The 23,125-nt window shown below is 41.5% G+C and overlaps 1 protein-coding gene across 1 annotated transcript; it reads right to left on the minus strand.

Moving 5' to 3' along the window:
• Positions 1-1,326: 1,326 nt before the first annotated feature.
• LOC128451396 (nardilysin) lies at positions 1,327-23,125 on the minus strand. Its single transcript, XM_053435206.1, has 32 exons — positions 23,053-23,125; positions 22,158-22,554; positions 20,880-21,123; positions 20,433-20,514; positions 19,083-19,236; positions 18,311-18,384; positions 18,051-18,146; positions 17,731-17,853; positions 16,463-16,520; positions 15,399-15,472; positions 14,886-14,955; positions 14,321-14,398; positions 12,612-12,732; positions 10,376-10,434; positions 9,374-9,428; positions 9,188-9,292; positions 8,396-8,519; positions 8,203-8,289; positions 6,796-6,915; positions 6,506-6,557; positions 6,044-6,194; positions 5,762-5,889; positions 5,432-5,594; positions 5,247-5,278; positions 4,847-4,985; positions 4,706-4,753; positions 4,563-4,615; positions 3,734-3,817; positions 3,401-3,491; positions 3,059-3,175; positions 2,229-2,318; positions 1,327-2,091 (listed from the first exon to the last, which is right to left on the minus strand). Exons 2-32 carry the CDS (start codon positions 22,367-22,369, stop codon positions 1,876-1,878), a joined length of 3,300 nt encoding a protein of 1,099 aa, XP_053291181.1. The 5' UTR covers positions 22,370-22,554; positions 23,053-23,125; the 3' UTR covers positions 1,327-1,875.

A 23,125-nucleotide genomic window follows, 5' to 3' on the forward strand; every position in this document is an offset into this window, starting at 1 on the left:
AGCTTTGCCTGTGGGCTGTTTGGGCAAAGCTCTTTACTCTGAATAGGCTTTAGTCACGGCAGACGCTTTGACTTATAGCAGCACAAGCAGGTGACACAATGCCACAGTTTAATTACGTGTCCCAGGAAGCCTCTCCAGTTAACCTGCAAGTTCAGTATCAGGACCCTGGGACTGGCTAACGTAAATGGAATGAAGCCTTTATGTCATCAATTACACTCGTGCTTTAACTGCTCGCTTTGTCAAAACATCTACTGGGAACAAGATCTATTGAAGTGGCCACAAAAATGCTTGTAGCAATTAACCCACAGGACAGAGAGGAATAGTCCAACTCTGCATTTCCCCCCCTGTTTAGGTTATTTCGTGACTTACACAGTCCATGGATATCGTTCACTCTGATGTCCGAAGCATAGCAATGTCCATAAAGCTGCTGGTAAATCACAGAAAACACATTCCTTGGAAATCCAGAATCATCACGTTTTGAATTGTTCTAGCCCTTTCTTTATAGAAATAACTAAAAAATACTCGTGAAAATGAAAGAGAAAGGACGGCTGACAATCCTGCAGAGCTTCCAACTCAACCCCATTCAATATCCTGACTGCGGGCCAGGCCTTATCACACATCAGACCAACATCACTAATGCTCTTATCATTGAATAGAAGCAAATCCCTGCAGCCAGGTTCTAAAATCTTGAGGGTGGCATTACTAATTGAACGGAGGATGTTACAGCAGCGCTTTAATCACCACGCTTCTGGAACGACGTGTCGAACAAGCACGTAGAGCTGCAGCAGCAACACACATCGCTTGTACTTCAAATGTGGACAAACTGGTTTGCCATCCATTTTATATTACTGCGATATAGTTCAGTCTGTGAGGCCACTGTGTTCGACAGTGTGAGACCTTCCTGTGGGCACATTAGTCAGTTCTGTCAACACGCTCCGCTCGGCTCCGGATTAGTTTTTAATTACATTCAATAGTACGGAGTGTCGCCAGCCACAGACCCACACAATATCGCCTGCAACACCTTTTCCTCCGAGAGCAGGTGGAGAGTCTGTACACATTTTAAATACATTAAAGCTGCATGAATTAAAAAGCTGATGCCAGACTCAGTCACCAGCATGCGCACACTTGTGACTTTTAACAGATCCCACCGTTTATCAGACAGCGGGTTGTGGAAACACTCGGCCTTCTGTTTGGTTTAATGTGATTTAAATAGCAGGCGTGTCATGTTAAAGTTTAAATATGAGCTGGTAGAGAAAATGCACTTTCAATTGTTTTCTACTTCTTCTGTAAAGGCCACTTAATAGATCTGTTTTCTGTAAACTCCAATTCGTTCAGTCACAGTTTTATTTCTTAGCACAGTTTCATTCCATGGCACAATCCAGGTCAGCTTATAACAGTATTGCACGGCAGAGCAAGAAATCCAGAGCATGCTCACTCAAAAACGTACATGTGGAGTTCAAACAACTTTAAAATGGCATGAGGCTCAACCTGCAGTGCGACAGAACCAGTGAGAAGACCGATTCATCAGCAGAGAACTAAATAAATGAGATTTGATTCATGATTTTGAATAGTGGAAGAGAATGAGACCTCTCCCACACTCCCAGTGTCTGAGGATATAAAAAAATTGAGTGTGAGAAAACAGAATAGATTATCACTTGGCTAAAAAGAAAAGTCTATTATCACTTCCAGGCTTTTTTGCTTGTGCACACAGTGTTAACTAAAATCAACAGCCGGGCCCCAGAGACAGAGAGGAGCAGACGCCGTTTCAACCGGCCTCACCTCCACATATTAAGCGCCTGCATCTCTAATGAGGCAGCGTCGCCCAAATGTGGCTCAGAGCTCAGAGCTAAGCCCTCTGTCTGTCTGACAACAAGTTCATTCCAGTATCTTGTGGTAGGGGAAGAGGGGCAGGCCTTTAGTGAAAGCAGGAATATCCATGATGGAAATGGCGCCCGCCAGCTTGGGTGAGGCAGGAAGGAAAGTGAGTTTGGACACTTCACAGTAGCTAGCGCCAATCGTATCCTCGTCTCTGCTTTCTTGTTTTTTACCACTGCCGTCCTCATCGTTCTCCTCAGCACCAAATCCCACCACCTTGAGGAGACAGGGATACATTCACTGTGTTGAGTAGTGCACAAAAATAAAGAAAATGTAGTATCTTTAATCTTCTCCATCAAACACACACAAAAAACACACACACACGCACACACGCACACAAAGGCATTTCTTACATGGACACTGAGTTTGCGGCTGTTCTGTTCTCGATGTTCTTGGAACCAAGACACCAGCTCATTCCTGCTCATCTGCTTCAGAGCCTCGATCTGAACACAGAAACACTGATGTAAGAAGAACACTGGTTGGGCTGACGGACAAAAAAACATTCATAGGAAGTTAAATCTCTATTAATCGTTATCTTTATATCAACGCTGAATCAAATGACATCTGTGAAAAGGGGAGGTTAGTCGTCACACAATTGTCAGCCATCTTTTAAGCCTCATTTAGCTTCACCATTTTTTGTTTTTACAGCTCATTTAGAGTTTGCTTTAATTCCACCAGTTCATTTACTATCTGCACACAACCTGCTGATAGGAAGCCAGATCTTTCCCTCTGGAGATGATGGAATCCAAGCCTCAGCTAAATTGGACTTACACTGGACAGGTGGTCCGATACTTGATGCCAATGGGAGAAAAAATATCTGCTATTCATCTGCCAGATTAAAGAGATGATATGTCAGAGCTGCACTTCCCACAGTTTATTTTCATGTTCTTCTGGATCTAAAGAGGTCTAATATTAGGTGTGAAATCAGCTGTCGTCAGGAGGTGGTGTCCAGGAATGAACAGCACTTGGGACCAGTTTGTTTTGAGTGTTTCATAATCCAAACTAGAACTGGCACTCAGTAGAGAGCACACACAAGTCTGTGGTAAAGATCAAGTTAGAGTTACAAACAGGGGGATAAACTAACTATCAATACATGTAAGCAGAGGAGAATAGGATGTATGGATTTGTATGTTTACTGGGTTAAAGATGTGTGTGTGTGTGTGTGTTTGTGTGTGTGCCTCACCTCTCTGTTAAGCCTGTCAAACACATACTGCTGTGTAACCACCTCGGCCCAGTTCCTGTCCACCTCCTCCCCGAGGTGTGTGTCCTCACACTCCTTCAGTTTCACTAAAGAAATCACCTGTACATAACACACACACACACACAAATACACAAATACCTTATTCTGCTTATGCAGATACTCGTGCATATATAGTTACAAAATGTCCTCGTAATCCAACAAAGGAAAAGATAAACTGTTCACATTTCTGAAACCTTTTTCGCATATGTAACATTTTCACCTTTTCAATAAACATCAAATTACAAACCCACAAAATATTGCACACACACAGACACACAAACAGACCTGAGTATTAAAGGCCTCCTCAGTCATAGCATTTAGCGTGTCCCCGTATGATACCAGGAACTCTTCAATCTTTAACTCCACCAGCTCGGTACTGAGAGGGAAAAAACAGTTCATGAGAGGAGAGAGATATATTATAGGCTTCGGGGTTTATTTGATTCCTTTATTCATTCATCAGTTCCTCTCTCTCCTCTTTCCACAGCCACACAGATAAACTGCAGCTTGGATTTGGGTGAACACTCAGACACATTACACCTTGGTTTTGGGAAGGCGGTTGAGATAAATGGCGTCTTGCTTTGGGGCAAATAAAAGGTTACGATTGTGTCTCGGACTCACTTGAACTTGGTAGCCTGTGTTTCCACGGTGACAGAGAACCCCAGTACACCCGAGGTGTTTCTGCAGGTCGGGTAGACATGGTACCTGCGCCAGGAGAAGTGAACAAAGAAGAAAATGCATTATATTTCCTGTCCTGACTTTTCTCCACTTTGCACGATATAAAGCCAGTCTGGAGGGCCAAGGGTTGGAATTGAATTAAACAGTAGTTTAGCAGTAAACACTAGAGTCTGGCTAAATGTGACAAGCATTTTTTTTCAAAGTCACTGGAGCAGTTTGGTGCAAAAAATGCAGAGTAAGAAATTCCTCCCGTCGGTTAAAGCACAGGGTTGCTCTTTTTAAATACAATAAAATCTCACAATGAAGACAAACATGTAGGCAGAGAAACTTACTGGAACTATATCAATATGCACCCTTGTCTTGACTATATTCATATATGTAAAAATTCAAACTATTAAAATGAAGTAATTAAGCACATTTCTCACAGAGGATTCAAACAATAAGCTTCGAAGTTGACAGACACATAGAAGAGGATCTGTGAAGTATCAACATTTAAATTTGTTTTCTATACAAGTTAAGGCACAAAATAGAGTAAACTAATTTCAAATGGTATTCTGAGAAAGGACTTAATTAAAAGCGAGTTTGTAAGGACGGGTTTTCAAATGTGGAAGTGAAAGTTTAATAGAAACATTAGCTGATTTTGTAATGCTTGATTATAATTCCTCCTATTTAGAATTCGTATGTAGTATATAAAAACTGAACAAATGGTTTACAAACAGACAAAACACAGTTGTAACCAAAATGCTTTTAAATACAGTTTTAAAAAACTCACCCCAGAGTCTCTTTGGTCCTGAGGAAGTCAAAGCAGGGTTCCTCCATGTGCATCTGGAAAACAAACAAAAAAGTTAGAGGGATGACCTGATGGACTGAGAGTGAATGAAGGAATGGGTGGAAAAAAGAGAGAGAAACACTCACCACTAACAGCTCCATCAGTGTGTGCTCCTTTAAGGCCTTGACACCAGACTAGATACATGTAAAGGAAAATAAAACATAAATGGCATAAAAACAAACAATCTAAAATGTGTATGTTGTACAGATGTGTGCAGATGTGTTTACCTGGTAGTAAACTGTGACCTCAGAGTTGGCGTCTCCCTTACTGAGCGACTTGACTTTACAGATGTGGTGCTTCATAGGAAGCTCCACCACTCTGAACATCACTGGCACAACTGCTGGCAACTTTGAGAACTGCAGCTTCCTGCCAGAGGAGGAGAGAGGAGGAGAAAAGGAGAGTAAGGGAGGATGGAAGGAAGGAGAGAGAGAACAAATCCGGTAATGATACGAGGGAGTAGATGAAGAAACAAAGAAGGGAGAAAGAAGAGAAAAAAGAAAAGAGGCAGAAGTGAAGAAAGTTTAAAAGGGGATCATTGAACAACCGAAGCTAATGCAAATTACAGATCTGTGATTGTAGAGTATTAGTGTTCTCATTAGAGAGCATTCAGGATAAGAGCTGACTTACTCTGTGACATACTGCAGGAACTGAGCTGACTCCTGTGGAAGAAACACAATTAAATGATAATGAGCAGGTAGAGATAAGAGAGAAAGAGAGTATGGAAGTCAAGTTCACTCAGGATCAGTCGATGAAAGTACCAATGTTATTGTTAATCAATCTATTTGTGTGGGTTCCAGCTGCGGTGGACTTACAGTGCTGCAGAAGTTGCCCTGCACCAGTCCCTCGGCGTACAGCTCCGTCCTGAAGCTGCGGCAGAACTCCGTCAGATCATCGCTGGTCAGTCCGGCCGTCAGAGCCTGGCACTTCTCCACCATGGACCAGCGACAGTGCTCCAACATCAACAGACGGACGTCCCTGACACAGAAGAGAGGAGGGAGAGGAGGAGCGAGTGAGAGAGAGAGAGAGAGAAAGAGGAGTTCTCTTTGAGGTTGACACATTTCACCACTAGAAGGCATCGTAGACTTGGTGATGAATCAGAACGTGAGTCAGAAAGACAAAGACACAGGATGAGTCTTACTCACTTGCCAAGTTTGTCCGGTTTGATGAGGATGTTGAAGTAAGTTTTCTTGAGCTGCTCTGAGAACATGCTGAAGACGCCAGGAGAGGCGGAGAAATCAGCGAGGCGGTCGATGATCAGGTGGAACAGCAGCTGCACAGAAAACCAGACACACAATTATTATAACTAATTAATGTGAACAATACATACTGGGGAAATAATTCATGTATACATTTTTTATCTTAAAAGTGTTTTTAGATTAACACTAAGATGAAATAGTTAATTTATTCCTGATACATTCACTCACAGACAGTTTGTGGTTGAATCCTTTGACCTTGATGACCAGGCCATGTTCGCCAGCCACCAGTTTATACTCCAGCTGAGCCACTTCAGCCTCGTAGGCCGGCTCCGCCAGGTTGTGTCCGAGGATGTTGACCAGCAGGTCGAACAAGACCACGCTGAGGGAGGGAGGAGAGAGAGAGGAAAGGAGGAGCAGGAGGGAGTAAAGTGACAGGAAAGAATGAAAGGAAGAGGAAATGAAGTTAAGGAAAGGGGAGGTAGAGGCAATAGGGGAGTGAGATCGATGAGATTGAGGGGAAAAGGAAATAAGAGGGAGAATCAAGAGTAGGAGAAAATAATTTTTATAATTATGAAAAAGACAAGGAGGTGCAGTTGAAAAAAGAGTGAGGGGTGGAGGATATTAATGAGTGTTACAGCACAAGAGAAACAAATGTTGATTTCACAAGATTATATCTGAGCCTGCACTTACTTCTTAGCAGATTGCTGGATTATAGGAGAGATTAAGTGGAATCTGATGTAGGCTGCAGCAGAAGAGACGACAAACAAGTATCAACACCTCTCTAATGATATCAAATGTCTTTAGGAAAACAGCTTGCATGCTAAATGTTGCACACACACACACACACACACACACACACACACACACACACACACACACACACACACACACACACACACACACACACACACACACACACACACACACACACACACACACACACACACACACACATACACATACACACAAACACATTTCACCTTTTGGGATTTTGAACTTGTTGTCCTTCCTGTACCACAGGCATCCCCTGTCGCTGTCGGCTATCCGGACGGGGACCTCTGTGTCTGGGCAGTCAGAGGGCTTCAGGGTGAAGTCAGTGGCTGAACAAATGCACATAAACAATAAATCACCATCATTCCACTTGGTAAAACCTCATTAATAATGTGTGAGTTTCAACAATTCAATATGTCCAGTTAGGGGATGAACATGCAGTAACTCAATGCAGAGAAGGATGTCGTCTCCCCCCCCCTAATAAATGATTCAGGAACCCTTAGGGCGAGCACTGAAGACGCATTCTCCCTCCACATTTTGTCAGAATGCCGAATTGTATCAGGCCTTAAAGTTCGGTCAGAATTGAACCCGAGCTGCTTGTTTGCTGAGACAGAATAAAAAACCTTGACCTTTCATTAATATGCTCCAGTACATCAACCATTGCCGTCTGTTGAGGTAGCTGAATAACTTTTTATGCATCAGTCAGATTGGTGGTGAAAGAAAGTTGAAAATTGTAAACTTGTAGTAAAGTTTCGCCAGAAAGTTTTATACAAAAAAATTAAAATCTGAATCGGGGTTTATTGCCAAGTAGGTTTAGACATAAAAGGAATCTGCTATTTGTTTTGTGCAAGCATAAATTACTATTTTATAAATATTAAATAGTATAAAATATCAAAATATTATAAGCACAAGAACAGGATTGTGCAATATGTTTTAATCACTAGAAATAAAAATAAATAATTATCCTTATCAAGGTTTCAACTAAATTCCCATTCAGCAGGATTGATGTGACAACAATTGTCAATCTGTGTTGTATATCTGCCACTTGTTTAAGTGGCTCAGGGGAATTTATCATCTGCATCTGGATGCCGGGCTGCCTGAGGCTGACCAGTGGCCGGTTTGATGACCTGCTAGCGCTGATTGACTAACACCGATTGACTTTAGTGATTTCACATCACATGAATCTCTTGCTCGAGTTCAAATAGTTTAACTTGAGCAGGTGAAGCGAATGATGCAAATGTTGGGTCTCAGTTCATCCATAAGTCCAAGTGAACATTTGTACTAAATTTTGAAGAAATGTCCTGGAAGCATTCATGAGATATCCTGTTCACAGGAATCGTTTAACATGACATAATATCTCCGGGCAACCAGAGCAGATTTGTATCCAAGTCTGATTCCCATGAAATAGAGTCATCATTGAGTTGCCTTGGCTGCGGCTGATGATTTCCAGTTTGAAAGAGAAAACAAATATGTCTGAGGGAACGATGTGAGCTCATGAGATCTCTGTAGCCCACTCAGCATTTCTGCCTGAGGCCATAGGCTACATCGCCTGCTACTAGCATAACAAACTGAAATCTGTTGGTGGGCAATCATCATAAACACGTAACTTCACCCACCGATGAACTTGTTCTCCTGAGGGAGGTGGATGTCGCTGTTCAGCTCCAGGTTACCTGTCCACTGCTCCATCCACTCCTGCTGGATGTCTGTGAGACAAGGGGAAAGTATTCACTGGACCTCTGCATTGTGGGAAGGAGCGGTTTTGTGACAGTAAACAAGATGATAAACACACAGACAAAAACAAAAACACACCCTCCACGCTGTATTGTGTTCCAAACCACTTCTCCCGCAGGGGACACTGGCCCTCATGTTCTGGTGACAACAGCATCAGGTTGGCTTTCTCAGGGGTGAGCAGGGACAGAGCTGCACTGATCACCTACAAACACAAAGAGACAACACAGGTCCAAACTACTTTCAGCAAAGAGAGGAGAGTAGGTTTTTTTAATCTTAGCATATGCACTGTTTTTTTTAGAACAATTTCAAGCAGTCAAGATCACAATAAAAAGCAGAAAAGCCAAAAAAGGAAAATGTGCAAATTTCTACTTCTTACAAGTATATTTGTACGATAAATTTCCTTTTAGACAAGAGTTTTTTTCCCACATTAGAATTATGTGTTTATCCAATAAAGGGAAATAAAGGATTCCTGGAGCATCTCTGACTGATTTATTTGATTTATGAGCCTTTTAGACAAATCATTATCAGCGTCTATTTTTGCTGATACTCGCCAATACGAAATGTTTTACTTAAAAGAACAAATACATTGGTTGTACATCTAAGTTTGTGCCAGTATGTAAAGTTGTATGTGCGTTTTACATTAATTGTTTTTAAAGTTTATTCCTTCAAGTTCTATATATTTGATTGTATTTATGTTTTCTTTTCATTTATAGTTATTTATGATAAAGTTTAGGTTCAAACTGTAAAATGTCAAGCCTCAACTACATTTCTTTGTCACAAGAGTTTGATGATGTCATTTTAGGGATCTTAGCCATATTATATAAATAGATTTTTTGAATATTTAATCAGGCTCTACAGTGAAGTACTTACTTCTGGGTTGTACTCGAACATCAGCTGATCTCCTGTTAGGAAATCCTCTTTGGGAAACAGCTGCATGTTCTCACAAATGTCCTCAACATACTCGATGGGATCAATCTGTCGAAACAGAAATCATTCGTAACAGAACATTAACTTACTTCTAACACAGCAGCATGTGGACGTTTGGATGGTTCTCACCTGCTCCTGGTAGTGAAACTCATTCGTTTCAATCATCTGGATCTCTTCGTATACTCTGCATGAACGTGCAATTAATTACACAAAATCATTATCTATATTCATCGCAGGTTAAGTCTCAAATGTCACAAAATTAATAAGTCAGAGACACAGATGATGGAAAATAACAAAAGGCATAAATATAAAAAGTACAAGAGCCAAACAATCACATTATCCTTTCGATATGAAATATAATGAATTGGTAACTACCTCCGACCTTAAAATGAATCCAAAAGCCAAAGAAAGTATGACCAAGGTGAGTGTGTGAGTGAGTGAGAGAGTGAGTGAGTGAGAGAGATTGAGTGAGAGAGTGAGAGTGAGAGAGAGTGAGTGTGAGAGTGAGTGAGTGAGTGAGTGAATGAGAGAGTAAGTGAGTGAGTGAGAGAGTGAGTGTGAGAGTAGGTGAGTGAGAGAGAGTGAGTGAGTGAGTGAGTGAGTGAGTGAGTGAGTGTGAGAGTAAGTGAGTGAGTGAGAGAGTGAGGGAGTGAGTGTGAGAGTAAGTGAGAGAGTGAGTGAGTGTGAGAGGTAGTGAGTGAGTGAGTGAGTGAGAGAGTGAGTGTGAGAGTGAGTGAGTGAGTGAATGAGAGAGTAAGTGAGTGAGTGAGAGAGTGAGTGTGAGAGTAGGTGAGTGAGAGTGAGTGAGTGAGTGAGTGAGTGAGTGAGTGAGTGAGTGAGTGAGTGAGTGAGTGAGTGAGTGTGAGAGTAAGTGAGTGAGTGAGAGAGTGAGGGAGTGAGTGTGAGAGTAAGTGAGAGAGTGAGTGAGTGTGAGAGTTAGTGAGTGAGTGAGTGAGTAAGTGAGTGAGTGAGAGAGTGAGGGAGTGAGTGTGAGAGTTAGTGAGTGAGTGAGTGAGTGAGTGAGTGAGTGAGTGTGAGAGTGAGAGTGAGAGTAAGTGTGAGAGTGTGTGAGTGTGAGAGTGAGTGAGTGAGTGAGTGAGGGAGTGAGTGTGAGAGTTAGTGAGTGAGTACCTTTGCTGTGGTCCAAGCGTCTGCAGCATCTTCAGGTACTGGAACACCAGGTGAGTCACCTGTTAAGACCACAGAGAAGAATTAGATTTCATTAATTTAAATTTATAATTTTATTAAGTTCCCTTAATTAATTTGTTGCTAAAATGTCAAATGTACCCCCCCCCCCCCCTCCCTGTCAACATTAACGATTGGGTTTATGAGAAATGCAGCGTTAATGTTGATAAACCATAAAAATCCCACTGACGAGACAGAGGCTGCCAATCATGTTGTCCGTGGATATTTTAAAACCATTAGAACGAGCTCTGACAGTCACTAAAAAAGGTGATGACATTTAAAAACTAAACAAGAAGTAAAGCGTGGATTTGTTTATCCTCTTTCGGAGAATCAAACATGGAAAAGAAAATGTCAGCTCCACCTAAGGCATAAGAATTATTAACTCTGAACAAAATCTTTCTCCGTCCCGACCGTTTGTAAAAAAAACACAAAACTGTGCTTTAAACCTGAGCAGTTTAAAAAGGGGAACATTCAACAACGGTAAACCTTTAGCACTTTATTTTTAACTTGGGATTTTCTTTTAACGTGTTCAGGTCAACTCTTGAACTGCAGACCCTTATAAAACGGAGTAGTCTGACATTTTGGGAACTAGGCTTTTTCTTTGCCAACAGCAGTTTCCAGGCAACCAGAGGAGAGACCAGAAAGGTTAGTGGTTACCGTCATGTCTCCAAGTCTGTTCCACATGCAAATAGTTTCTGGTCAGGAAAAAGTTCAGTTCCATCTCCAGGTCTCATATTTATTATTTATGGTATTCATGAATTTAAATATGTTTTGCTTTAACAAAGGATTTATCTGTATGATGTTGGATGTTGTCCCGTCTCTCCTACACAATAAAGGCTAATTTCTGCTGAGAGGTAGATATGTACACAGAAGTACTCTGCTTTAGTTTCTTCCACTTTTCTGTTTTTCTTCTAAGAGCTTTCGGCTACAGACCAAACAGATGAAGTGACTGTTTGTGCCAGATGTAATGAAATCCCCTTTGGATGGTCCTGCTATATCACGTTCACAAGAGCCTGAGGTTCCAGTGACCTTTGACCTCTGACCACCAAACTCCATCAGCTCATCCGTGGGTCCAAATTATAAAAAATTTTAACAAAAATGTAGAAGATCAAAGCCTTCATGAGATATTGTGTTCACAAGAACAAGGACAGACCCGACATAATGCCTCCAGCTACTGGCTGTTGCCGGCGTGAGACAGAAAAATATTGAATCATTTAATCAAAATTATCTAAAGTTAAGATGATTGGCCATGATCGTTAGCTGTCCTTTAAACCACCATTAGCCAATGATTAGAGCTGGAGCGATAAATCGGTTGGCTGATTAAAAATGACCGATTTGAGCCTCTCACATCTGTGACTATGCTTATGTTTGTGGATACAAAAACATTTATTTCGCGGAATAAACAACGCAAAAATTGTGTGCAATTGTTTACATTTTACATAAAACCATTATGTTTAATCAATTGAAGTTCTATATATTTGGTTGGATTTGCGTTATGGTTTATGGTTAGGCCTCACATTTCCTTGTCATAAGGGTTAAATAACACTTTGTTTGCACATCTACATCTGGCAATTTGAGAGTGTCTGAGATCCTTTACTTGTGAATATCAGTGTTCCATATGGATCAGTCTTGAGCATCTCCAGATAACAAAATGCTACAAGTGCGTCACTTACTCATCGCACCTCGAGAGCCACACTTGACTGCATTTGCACCGTGATTCAAAAACACAGACAGCCTCTGATCCAAGAGGCTCCAGGTTCATCCTCCACTCCTCCTTTCAAAGAGGATGAAGTGTTTTTCATCGCAGTAAACAACCTCCTCAGGGCCGACGCATTATTTATACAGCAGTTAACAATGCAAGTTGGTTACCTGAAACATTTTCTCTATTAAACTCTTAAGATTAGATAACACTGGGCCTGCTGAATAATTGCCATGTGCCTCTCTGCTTTACACAAGAGTTGTCATAGCAACTGATAACAGATTGTTCTCCTGAAATGATCTGATGTGTCAATGAAAATAAGACAAATACGGCAACTGTGTTCATGAAGAGTAAATCTTAGTTACAGAAGCAAACAACACAATGATTCTGTATAATCGGACAAGAAATAATATTAATGGTCAAGAACTGGACATCAAAGCTAGGTAGAACGAAGAAGAGGCGAATAAAGGAGGTTTTATTTACCTCGTAGAAGTTTCTGAAACCTTCGTCAGTGAGGGTGATGGAGATGGAGAAGATGGAGTAGGTTGTGTTCTGGTCAAAGCCGGTTTCACTGTTTCCTCCAAATAAAGCCAGGGCCCAGCACCTGGACACAAACACACACAGGCACACGCACAAAGATTTTAAAAATAGGACGGAAGGTAAAGATTCACTCTCTGCCATGAACCTTGATAGAGAATGCACATTAAGGGCAAGTGGATGGAGGTAGAGCGGGTAATCCACAAAGCAAAAGGTCAGTGGTTCGATCCCAGAGTCTGTGCCACCAGTGCATGAATGGTAAGTGATGGTAAAGCACTGCTAATACAAACCCTGTATGACGTTTGTGTGAACGGGTGAAGGTAACTTGTACAGTAAGGTGTTTTGAGTGTTCGCTAAAATGGAAGAGTGTATAAATACAGTCCATTTACCATTATAGATATCTATGTAATACTTCCACAAGTCTGTAGAAGCTGAGAACTGTTTATTATATTAGCTTCACATTTCCAATGTATTGTGGATTCTGGTGCGATTTAGATATACGATACTTTGAGTATTATTAAACAGGCGACCAGCACTCTGTAGCGGCGGTGGTTCATGTTTATTGGATAAACTTCTGTGGTCATGTTTAAAAAAAAAAAAAAAAAAAAAAAAAAACCTTAATGAAGGAATTCCATGTATCATTCTGTTTTGCATTTGTCTGCAGCGTTTGAGTCTTTTAAACATGAAAAACAACCTGAAAGAAACTTGAAACATCGCGTTGGATAATTCTTCAAGTGAACATCACATCTGCTTTTATCTCTTCAAGTAGTAAAAAAATATGTCTGCACTGCATTACCACACAAGTAGAAGAGACATTAACTGTGATTGATCACACAGAGAAAGATTAAATCTCTGAAGGTTTTCATACTGCACTGAAATGAACTCAAACCAGTGGTGGGAGAAATAATGTATGATGGACTTTTTTGAAAAAGACCAGCAGTGATGTAGAGAACATATTTTTATTGATCTGCTGTACAGTACAGTCACTAAAATCTGTATTAAATCACCAGTATGGCTCTTTAGAGGGCTAAGGCAGGGGATCAGCAACTCAAACAGTGTGTGTGTTTGTGTGTTGTGTGTTTGTGTGATGACATATGCACAGAGAAGTCCTCTCTTTCAGTGAGAACAACAGTGGCCTGGTTTCAAACCAGCCTCTCGGCCCTTGATGTTGTGATTGTATGAACTAAAAAAAACAAAAACACTCCACTGCCTCAGCACTTTGTTACGACTGGGAATTGAGATGGAGCACACTCAAATGTCACTGTTGTCACTTATCAACAATAGCAAACAGCACTAACAGTAAACAGGAATATTCTATCAAGCGCTGCGAGTGGCGCTACTGGTAAAAGGGACTATTGGATGGGGTCGCTCGCTGTATTGTGGGTCTACAGAAGAGTTTTGGCCAATCGCTTTGCCACTTAGCGACAAGAGGCGGAAACGCTCTCGCACGACCACATCCACCCAGGGACGAGAACTTAGGAATCATATTGTCGAGTGGGCAGGCGAAGTGTATAGTTAGAAGATAGGGCTCGATACACTCAGAGCGTGAAAAGGCTCATGTATACCGAGCAAATTGAAGACCTTTTAAGTGGGCTGTGGAGTGCCCTCAAATCAGACACACAAACAAACAGACAGGCCGAGGCAATAACACTCACTTCCTCCTGAGCAGTGAGAGGATGCTTCCTGTGCCTTCATGGCCAATCAGCCAAGAGATGTAGTGGAGAGGCTTCACCCTAAAACAAAAGAGCGAAGAGCATGAAAAAGGAAAAACACAACAATATTGATGCAGTCCCTCTACAATCAGGGCAAAGCCCATTGTCGGTTGCCTCTTGTAAATCTATGTCGATATGAAAAGCCACTACTCTGCAGAGAGGAGACGAGAACACGGCATGACGCAATTTCTCTCTAGTTTTATTTAGAGCCCAGAATTAAGATGTAGCATAGACACAACACAACACAAGACCAAAAAAAATACATTAAAAACATCAGTGTTAGAAGTGGTCTTAAATAAAGAGAAGCCCTAGTTTGTACTGGCAACCAGTGAAGAGAGAGACAATTAGCTGGTTTCTGAAAAAGCTAAAGACCTCAAGTAGCACAGTGAGAAAGAGCAGAGAAAGATGCATTATAAAATAAAGACTGAGAGATAGAAGGTGGACAATAGTTTTAGCAGCAGGCGATGATGCAATAGGTTGGATATAGTTTCTGCTGTTTGTAGCTCACCTGTAGTGTTCCTCCTGAGGAGGAAGAGCCCAGGTGATATTCAAAGCATGAATCTTCCTCACGGGAACGACTGTGAACACACAAACACAGGAAACACAAGATAACAAACAGCTGGATTACACACTGATCAGCCACATCCTTAAAACCAGTTGCCTGTTGTAATGCTGTGGCTCATCGGTCGATTTCTTCTACAGCACTGGTCCCCAACCTCTTTGACTTCAATTAACACAAAGCTTTGTGACTTTGAAAAAATCTTATCTGAGGTCATGTATTCACAGGTTTGGACATTTTTGTAGTGTGAAACTTGTAGAGGTTTGAAAAGGTAAACATTATTTATTAATTAATAAAAATAAAGAAAATCTAAGAAAGAATCATCTTCGTTTTGTGCAGTACAATCATTTATTTTCTGCTATACTATCTAGTATCTTTTATTCAGAGGTTGAGAAACCAACGCTCCTAAGAGATAGAGTACAGCAGATGTGTTCAGACAGAAACAGTGAGCTGGATCGGTACCTCTGTAGAGCTTGTTGAAGGCCGGGGTCTCAAAGGGATCCGGCAAATGAGAGAAATCCGGCTGGGGCAGACCACTGCAGGAACAAAACCAGGATTAGAAGAAGCAACAATGACAAATACTCGACTATTATCGATTAAACAATGTCAGTGTGTCAACACACGTCAATAAAAGGGTATTAGATCCAACACAATGTTTTTTTTAACATCTGATAACCTCCCTGGTGGAGGTTTTCACCCCAGTCCACTTGTTTCATTGTTTGTCAGCAGGATTACACAAAATCCAAATGACGGATTTCCACGAAACTTGGTGGAGGGATAACACACAGGGCAAGAGGAAACCAATTACATTTTGGGGTGGATAAAGGGATTATTCTTCAATTTCTTTAACATTGCAAGTTTTTTTACATTTCCACAAATTTCCCAGGGAATCATACATGAATCTTTTAAGGGAAACAGAGAATATTTTGCTCTACAGAAATCACAGATATTTTTAACAAGAGATCGCTGAACACGTTTCCAGAGTAAGTTTAAGGACGACTGTTCTTAATTCATAATTACACATCACTAAAATAGTATCTTGTTTCTGCTGGATGGCATTTCCTGATGTCAACTATTCATATGTTTTTAGCTTGATGAAAATTAATTTAGTTAAATCTGAACGCAGCTTAAGTCGCCTGAGAAGATTTTATAAGCTCATGGATGAGAGAGAATTAATTTAACCCATACAGGAGCATGTAATCCCTTAACTGAAATGAAAGCAGTGGTACGCAAGTTTATTCTCTAAGAATCCTACTGCAGTGACTCATAAAGAAAACGGAAATGGAGCTCTGTAAGAAAACATGAATTCAGCTCAGCTTTATGGAGAATTATCATTTCCAGGTGCACGCTTTTGAATTTTTTTTTTTTACATCTGAGATGAAGAGAGGAAAAAAGAAGCCGAGGAGGAGACGGAGGGAGGCTTGACATTTACAATCGAGCGAAGTCTGAAAAGGACATTCAGACTCCATCTATTATCACACCAGCACCTCATCACTGTGACTGAGAGTCTCTTCTTCAATACTCACTTGTTAGGCACCTTGCTGAAGATCTCTCTCACCCACTCCTCCAGAGTGTCCAGCTTCTCTAAAGGACAGAGCAAGAGAAGGAGGATGAATTAAAGTTGCCTCCATAATTCTGGCCATGAGTTCAGAATGTTTGTTTTAAAGCAACTGTGGTGTTGCCTTCAAGCTTTTGCCCTTAAAAGATATATTCTAGATCCCGGGAGATTTATGGGTTGGCCGATAAAAATCAGCCAATGTGAGCCGCTCACAGACATATTTATTGTTATTTATGATCATTTTTAAGCTTAAACAGTAAAATATCAACGCTCAATTACATATCTTTGACATAAGCGTTTGACAACGAGATCTTAGGGATCATTAATAGTGTTTTATATATAGGCTATAAATTATCGGTTTTGGAGCTTTTTAACTGGCTAATATCAGTATCGGCTCAGTCCTCAGTCAGACTCTACTCTACTACATCGATTATTATGACTTTATGATATTATAGTAATGTATTTAACATTTAGAAGTAGAAAATATAAATATACTACAGTTTTAAATGCAAACACACTGAAGCATAAAACAGCATCATAAATATTTTAACTGCAAACTAGCAATCGTTGAGTGTTGCCTGTGTATAAAACTAAAAAGTGCAATTAAAGGGCGATTTGCAACATTTACATTGATTTCTCTGAGAATGAGTGTGTCAAATTTGGTGCCGATCCAATTAAAAATCGGAATCTGGTGAGGTGTGAGCTGTACTGACTGCCAATCGAGTTCCTTTATTATTATTTTTATTAATCCTGTTGCAACAATTATGGCTGTTTTACAGCAGTGATTGATCAATTTGACACTTTAGACCTTTTGATATTCCAGGTGAAGGCAGGTTTATCCAACATGAGAGAATGTGATGTTCGCAGTTTCATGAGGACGCTTTTTCTCAGCACAAACACTCGTCATCAATTCACTTTGTTGCAGTAGTTAATAAGCTGTGTGATAGTTTCTGCGAAAGCTTGAAAGAAAATCTGTCAGATAGTTTGTACTGTGTGATTGTTTTTGAGAAATAAAGCAATTTGAGTTGATTTGGGAACGATTATCTACAGTTGGCTGAGCTGAATCCTTATTAGAGTTACGACTAATGGCCGTTTTGTTTGTTCATTTATCTATAGATTGCTTTTTCATTTAATCATTTCATTTGTTGTGTAAAATAAATAAAAACAATTACATTTCTACCAGTCTACAAATTGACTAGTTTGTGATGTATAACGAATGGGACAGATTTTCCAAACCTTTTGACTGCACAGCAAGAGTCATGTAGTGGGCAGAGTAGTGTTTCTTCCAGAAGGCACGCAGCCGTTTATAGACATTGATCTTCTTCTTCTTAGGCTCCTGCTTCAGAGTCTGGGCATTTCCTAGTGTTGTCACAGGTGAGCAGTCAATTCAGAACAACGACAAAACACAGCAGAGAAACCTGTCTACAAATGCATGGCTGTCAGCAAGACCGTAAACTTGGCGTCTGTCTTGGTTCTCCTGTTTGTTATTGCTGAACATACCCCAAGGAGGCCCTCGTGTGTACTATGGGTCCCAGTGGTTATGTTTGCCAACTCACCCCAGCAGAACTTGCCCATAGGGTGTCCAGGTTTGGCCAGACTGCCAAACAGCATCTCTTTCCTGTGGGAGTCGGAAGGCTTAGCCAGCTGGTACTCTGACAGACAGAAGGAGAGATGGGAAAAAAAAATCAAGACGACAGAGAAACAAGGTGACTGATGGCGAGCTAAAGAGCTGCGTAAGGAGAACAAAACAAACAAGGATGATGAAAAGTTCACACCAGAGCACAAAGGCCAAACTTTAACCTCATAAGAGACCCACCGCTGTCGACGGCCTCCACCTCCCTGTCGATGGCGTCCCGGATCATCAGGGGGCAGATGAAGAACTGCGCCCACCTGAGAGGGGGACAGGACACAAGGGTCATAATCAGGGGGCTACATAGCAGCCAGATGGGACGGGATGCAGGTCAGACAGACCCAATCAGGTGTAGACAGACAACGACTGATTGTGGCGTTTGTCCCAATCAGTTGGTTCATTTCATAAACCTGTGGTTTCTGAGACCTGGAATTGAAAATTGAACTGCAGCCACTGTGCCACTGTTACCATTTTGATGTTATTTGATAGCAAAAACTTTACCCACATAATAACAATATATAAGCCTTTGCAGTGGTAATAAAAAAGGAATTCCTGGAATATTATGGGTCACAGGATAGAGTGTAAATGTACCAAGTGTTTCAAAGTTCAAAATGTACATATATCCAACAGAAAAACATTAAAACGTACAAAAGTGGAAGGAAAAAACAGCACTTATAGCAGATGGACAAATCCACGGGTAAGCAGATATGACGAGATTCAAATGAATTGTCCCGTTTTGGGATTTTATGTCTTTAAGGACACAACAGTGGGTTTTCTCTGAATGTACAACAATGCTAGGACGTGGCTTTAAGTTACTGAATGTTCATTACCAAGTTTATTTTATCCTTAGGAATAAAGGAAGGTTGTGTGTGATCTGTAATTCACTGCATAATTCTCTAGAGGTCCACTTCTTAAGAGCAAAAATCAAAAAAATAAAATGCTTCTGATGCTTCCTCACCTGTCAAGAGCCTCTTTGAAGCTTTTCCTCTGGACGTCAAACTGGAAGATCGTCCTCTCACAGTCAGTGGAAGCATTGTCAATCCCTCCGTGCTTCTTGAGGAAAGCATCAAAGCCGTTTTCAGAGGGGTACTTCTCGCTGCCCATGAACACCACTGAGACACAGAGTGGGGGGGAGGGAAGAGGAGAGGAGAGGAGAGGAGAGGAGAGGAGAGGAGAGGAGAGAGGGAAGAGCAGAGGAGCAAAAAAAGGCGAGATGGAGGAGAGGGGGCAGGGGGAAAGGTGAAGGACAGGCAAATAGTTGAGAGAAAGAGGGTAGAATAACAAAAGAAAAGAAGGAGAGAGAAGAGACAAAGGAGGAGATAGGGAAAAGAGAAGAGAAAAGACTATAAATGAAAAATTCACCACAGCTTCATCGTGATGTCCCTTAAAACTGTGATTTTCTGATTCATGCAGACAGCTGCACAGTCACAGTTGTAGGTGAGCCATGACAGAATTTGATAGATCTGTACACTCTGCTCTAAAAATTACTGTGAACTCTCGACAACAGTTTTCATGACAGGAGATGAGAATGAACAAGGGTTTCCTCACAGACTGAACATTTAGGAACAATGTTCAACAGTCACATCAGCAGAGGAGACAGGTACAACAGTATCTCAGCTGACAGCAGCATCAGTGGCCAGGAATGAAATCCAGAATTCAGAGAGATGTGTACAAGTCCCTGCCTCCTCTCTGCTAGAGGAAGCAAGGCTGGATTACCAATCAGGAAGATTAGGTCCTCTGAGGGGCTCTAACACCGCAGTTTGGGTCTTTTGATTGGTAGTCAATTCATTCTTAAATCACCTATAGAGGCACAAGAAACTAAAATCGATGTGTAAGAAGCGGATTTTCAAGTAATATTGTGATTATCCACATAAAACAAGACCTAAGAACCAACATTTTTGTAGAGCAGATTCCTGAAAGATAGTCCTATTTGTGAAGCAGCGTGAACTAAATTGCTGCTTTCAGATATGAGCTGAACTTCTTTTCATGAAATTAGCAAGAGACATAAAGTCAGTAAAATGTCCAGACATTTTCCAGAGTTCATGTCTAAAAACGGTTTGTGTGTATTAAGAGGCTGGTTAGATACACGGCCAGCAACAAGGAAAAGTGGGTCACAAGAAGCCCAAAAGCTCATGTTTTCCCTGCGGGTCCAGAGTGGGTGGACCTGGCCCTGGGAGAGGGGTATTCTGGGAAATGTCAGACATTGTTAACAGAAGTAAATCTAGACAATAGAGGCCAAGAGGGCACAGTGAATACAAACAATCATCTCTGCAATCAAAACTGTGAAGCTCTCAGGTTAAATACTCACTGTGTTCCAGAAAGTGGGCGAGGCCGGGGAGGTCACTGGGGTCACTGAAGCTGCCCGCTCCGACACACAGAGCAGCTGCAGACTGAAACACACAGGAAGTCACGTCTGAATCTAATGATGCACTTAAAAGAGATATTTAAGGGACAAAGCTCATAAAAAGACCAAAACCATCAAAATATTCATTTTAATAGCATGTGTTGCATTTGTGGCCTGATGTCTATTGTTATCCAAAGCTACTAAAAACACACAAATGGGAAACAGTGATGTACTGAATGATGAAGGGCACAGTAGTTTGTTTAAGTTCATGGTCAAATTGTAAAATATAAAGTCTCAGTTACATTTCTTTGTCGTAATGGTTTGATAAAAACGTCTTTCAAATGTATTTTATATATATCAGCCAATATATTTGTCTTGGCCCCTAAAAACCACATCAGTAACCTCTAGTACCTGTTTGTCTGCATTTCCTTTCTTCTTCTTCCCCTCCCTTTCATCATCTTCATCGTCATCACTGCCACTGTTCTCCTCCTCATCATCTTCCTCAGACTCGTCTTCTGTTTCATCTCCAGATTCCCCCCCCTCCTCTTCCTCTTCCTCTTCTTCTTCTCCATCTGAGTCCTCATCTTCCGACGCGGCCGGTCCATTGTAGTCTGAAATGAGTAGAGCTCGCAGCCCGTTCTCCAGCACAATGTACCTGAATAGAGTCAAAGGTGAAACAGCACAGGGAGCTTTGAGAAATAGTATTATACCATCGTGTTTTACAGCTTTCATTGTTCTTGCCGCCAACGGGCTGTTAAATCAAAATGTCTTATTTTCAGCCTGCATCTTATGCCCTGTGAGACTCCCTCGCTTTGTTTTCTCACAGTAAATTTCCAGTGTATGCCCCACGGAGGCCCGAGGCACTGGTGTGTGCTTATAGCATGAAATCGTCCCATCAAACTTCAATAGCGCTGTTCTGATTCGGCCTGAAAAGAAGTTGATATCATTTTTGATCTGGGTTAGTGGATCTGGGTCATTTTTTATTTCAGCACTTTCACATTCACAAATACCCCCAAAAAATCCCCAGAGGAATACCATCACACATGAAATGATATTAATAACAATGACAGAGAATATACTGAATAGAGGAGATCAATCAGGGAACAAGTATAAAGTACAGTGCATGAATTAAATAATCAGAGGAATGGCAGTATCTAGCACGGAATAGGCTGGGCCACAAAGCAACATGAATGAAGCACAATGAGGAGGATCTACCTCAGATTTGTATACATATTTGGTCTTTGTATTTGTAGTCAGTCATTTTCTACACATAAAGAAAAGTTTAAAAGCAAAACTTGCACCCAGGAGCAAAAATCTCTGTTAAGACTAGAATGGCACTCAGTAGAGCACATACCTCTGACAGGGCCAAACGGTTCCCTCATGAAACCACATTTAAATTTACTGGATCAAGATTTTTATTCGGGCCTGCACCGAATTGCACCCAGTCATAAATATCATTCCCCTGAGCGTATCATATTTTAGCATCAAGATCCATGAATTTCAAGATAAGATAAAATAAATCCTGGATCTGCACCAAACTTGTATGATGAATTTGTGTAATAACTATCCTATGACTGTTGCAGTGTTTAAAGGTGACATGATGAATGGCGGTTGTCAGACTGAGGAGAGTTGAGTTATACTGCACTGCTATACAGAAGTCTTCCCCAAAGCTGTGAGAGAGTCATTTACCTGTACTGTTTGGGGTCACTGGGGGACTTGATGATCTTGCTGTCTCCAACATTGTCCTCTCCTCCTCCTCCTGCTCCTCCTTCTCCTCCTGGTGCATCCCCAGCAGCCAGGCTCACGTCCCGGGACGCCGGCTCCGGATCCTCTCCAGCCGCTCCCGAAGAAGAACAGGAGTCAGGCATCGGGGCTTTTCTGGACTTGTTTGTCTGCGGCATCCTCAGCAGTGATGATGATAACGTTGATGATGATGATGATGATGACACTGTGGCACTGCAGGCTGACAGCAAGGTGCGACCGTAAACAACAGGACAGCTCTCTATCACCGGTACTTTACTCCTGAGCAGCAGCGGCAGAGTCCAACTTGTCAGCCTGAGCACAGCTATGATGGAGACCCTGATCCCTGACAGACACACAGAGGAGGATGGAGGAAATGTGAAAAGACCTGACAACCAGTGCGACCAAAGAATTAAAAAAAACACAGATGAACCAAGAGTTTCTGTGTGGCAGAGGTCACACACACACACACACATATATATACACACACACACACAATACCGCTATTCACACTGGCTGTCTGGTGGTTTCGCCCTATTCAGCTGAATGTCAGCTAAAATACGAGACCTGCCTGAACCCCCTCGTACCCACACACACACACACACACACACACACACACACACAGTAAGCACACACACAACAACAATACACACACCACAGTAGGAATTACAACACTTTTTCCCTACGTACACACACAAGTAAACACAATGGCTGCCGCGGGCTAGTGGCAGAAATGCAAAGTGGGGATGTTCTTTAAATGTAGCTTTAGCTCCCTCGGCTAGCGAGTCACTTAAATTCAACGAGGAGCTAAAGGAGAAAGTTGGAAGAGAAGCCGGTGACAAACCTTCCTCCCGGTGACAGCAGAGGAGCCTCAGCGAGTGACCCCGCAACAAGACCCGCTGCGATTGGCCGAGAGG

Source organism: Pleuronectes platessa, chromosome 11 (genome assembly GCF_947347685.1).
Source record: "Pleuronectes platessa chromosome 11, fPlePla1.1, whole genome shotgun sequence".
NCBI classification, from domain to species: domain Eukaryota; kingdom Metazoa; phylum Chordata; class Actinopteri; order Pleuronectiformes; family Pleuronectidae; genus Pleuronectes; species Pleuronectes platessa.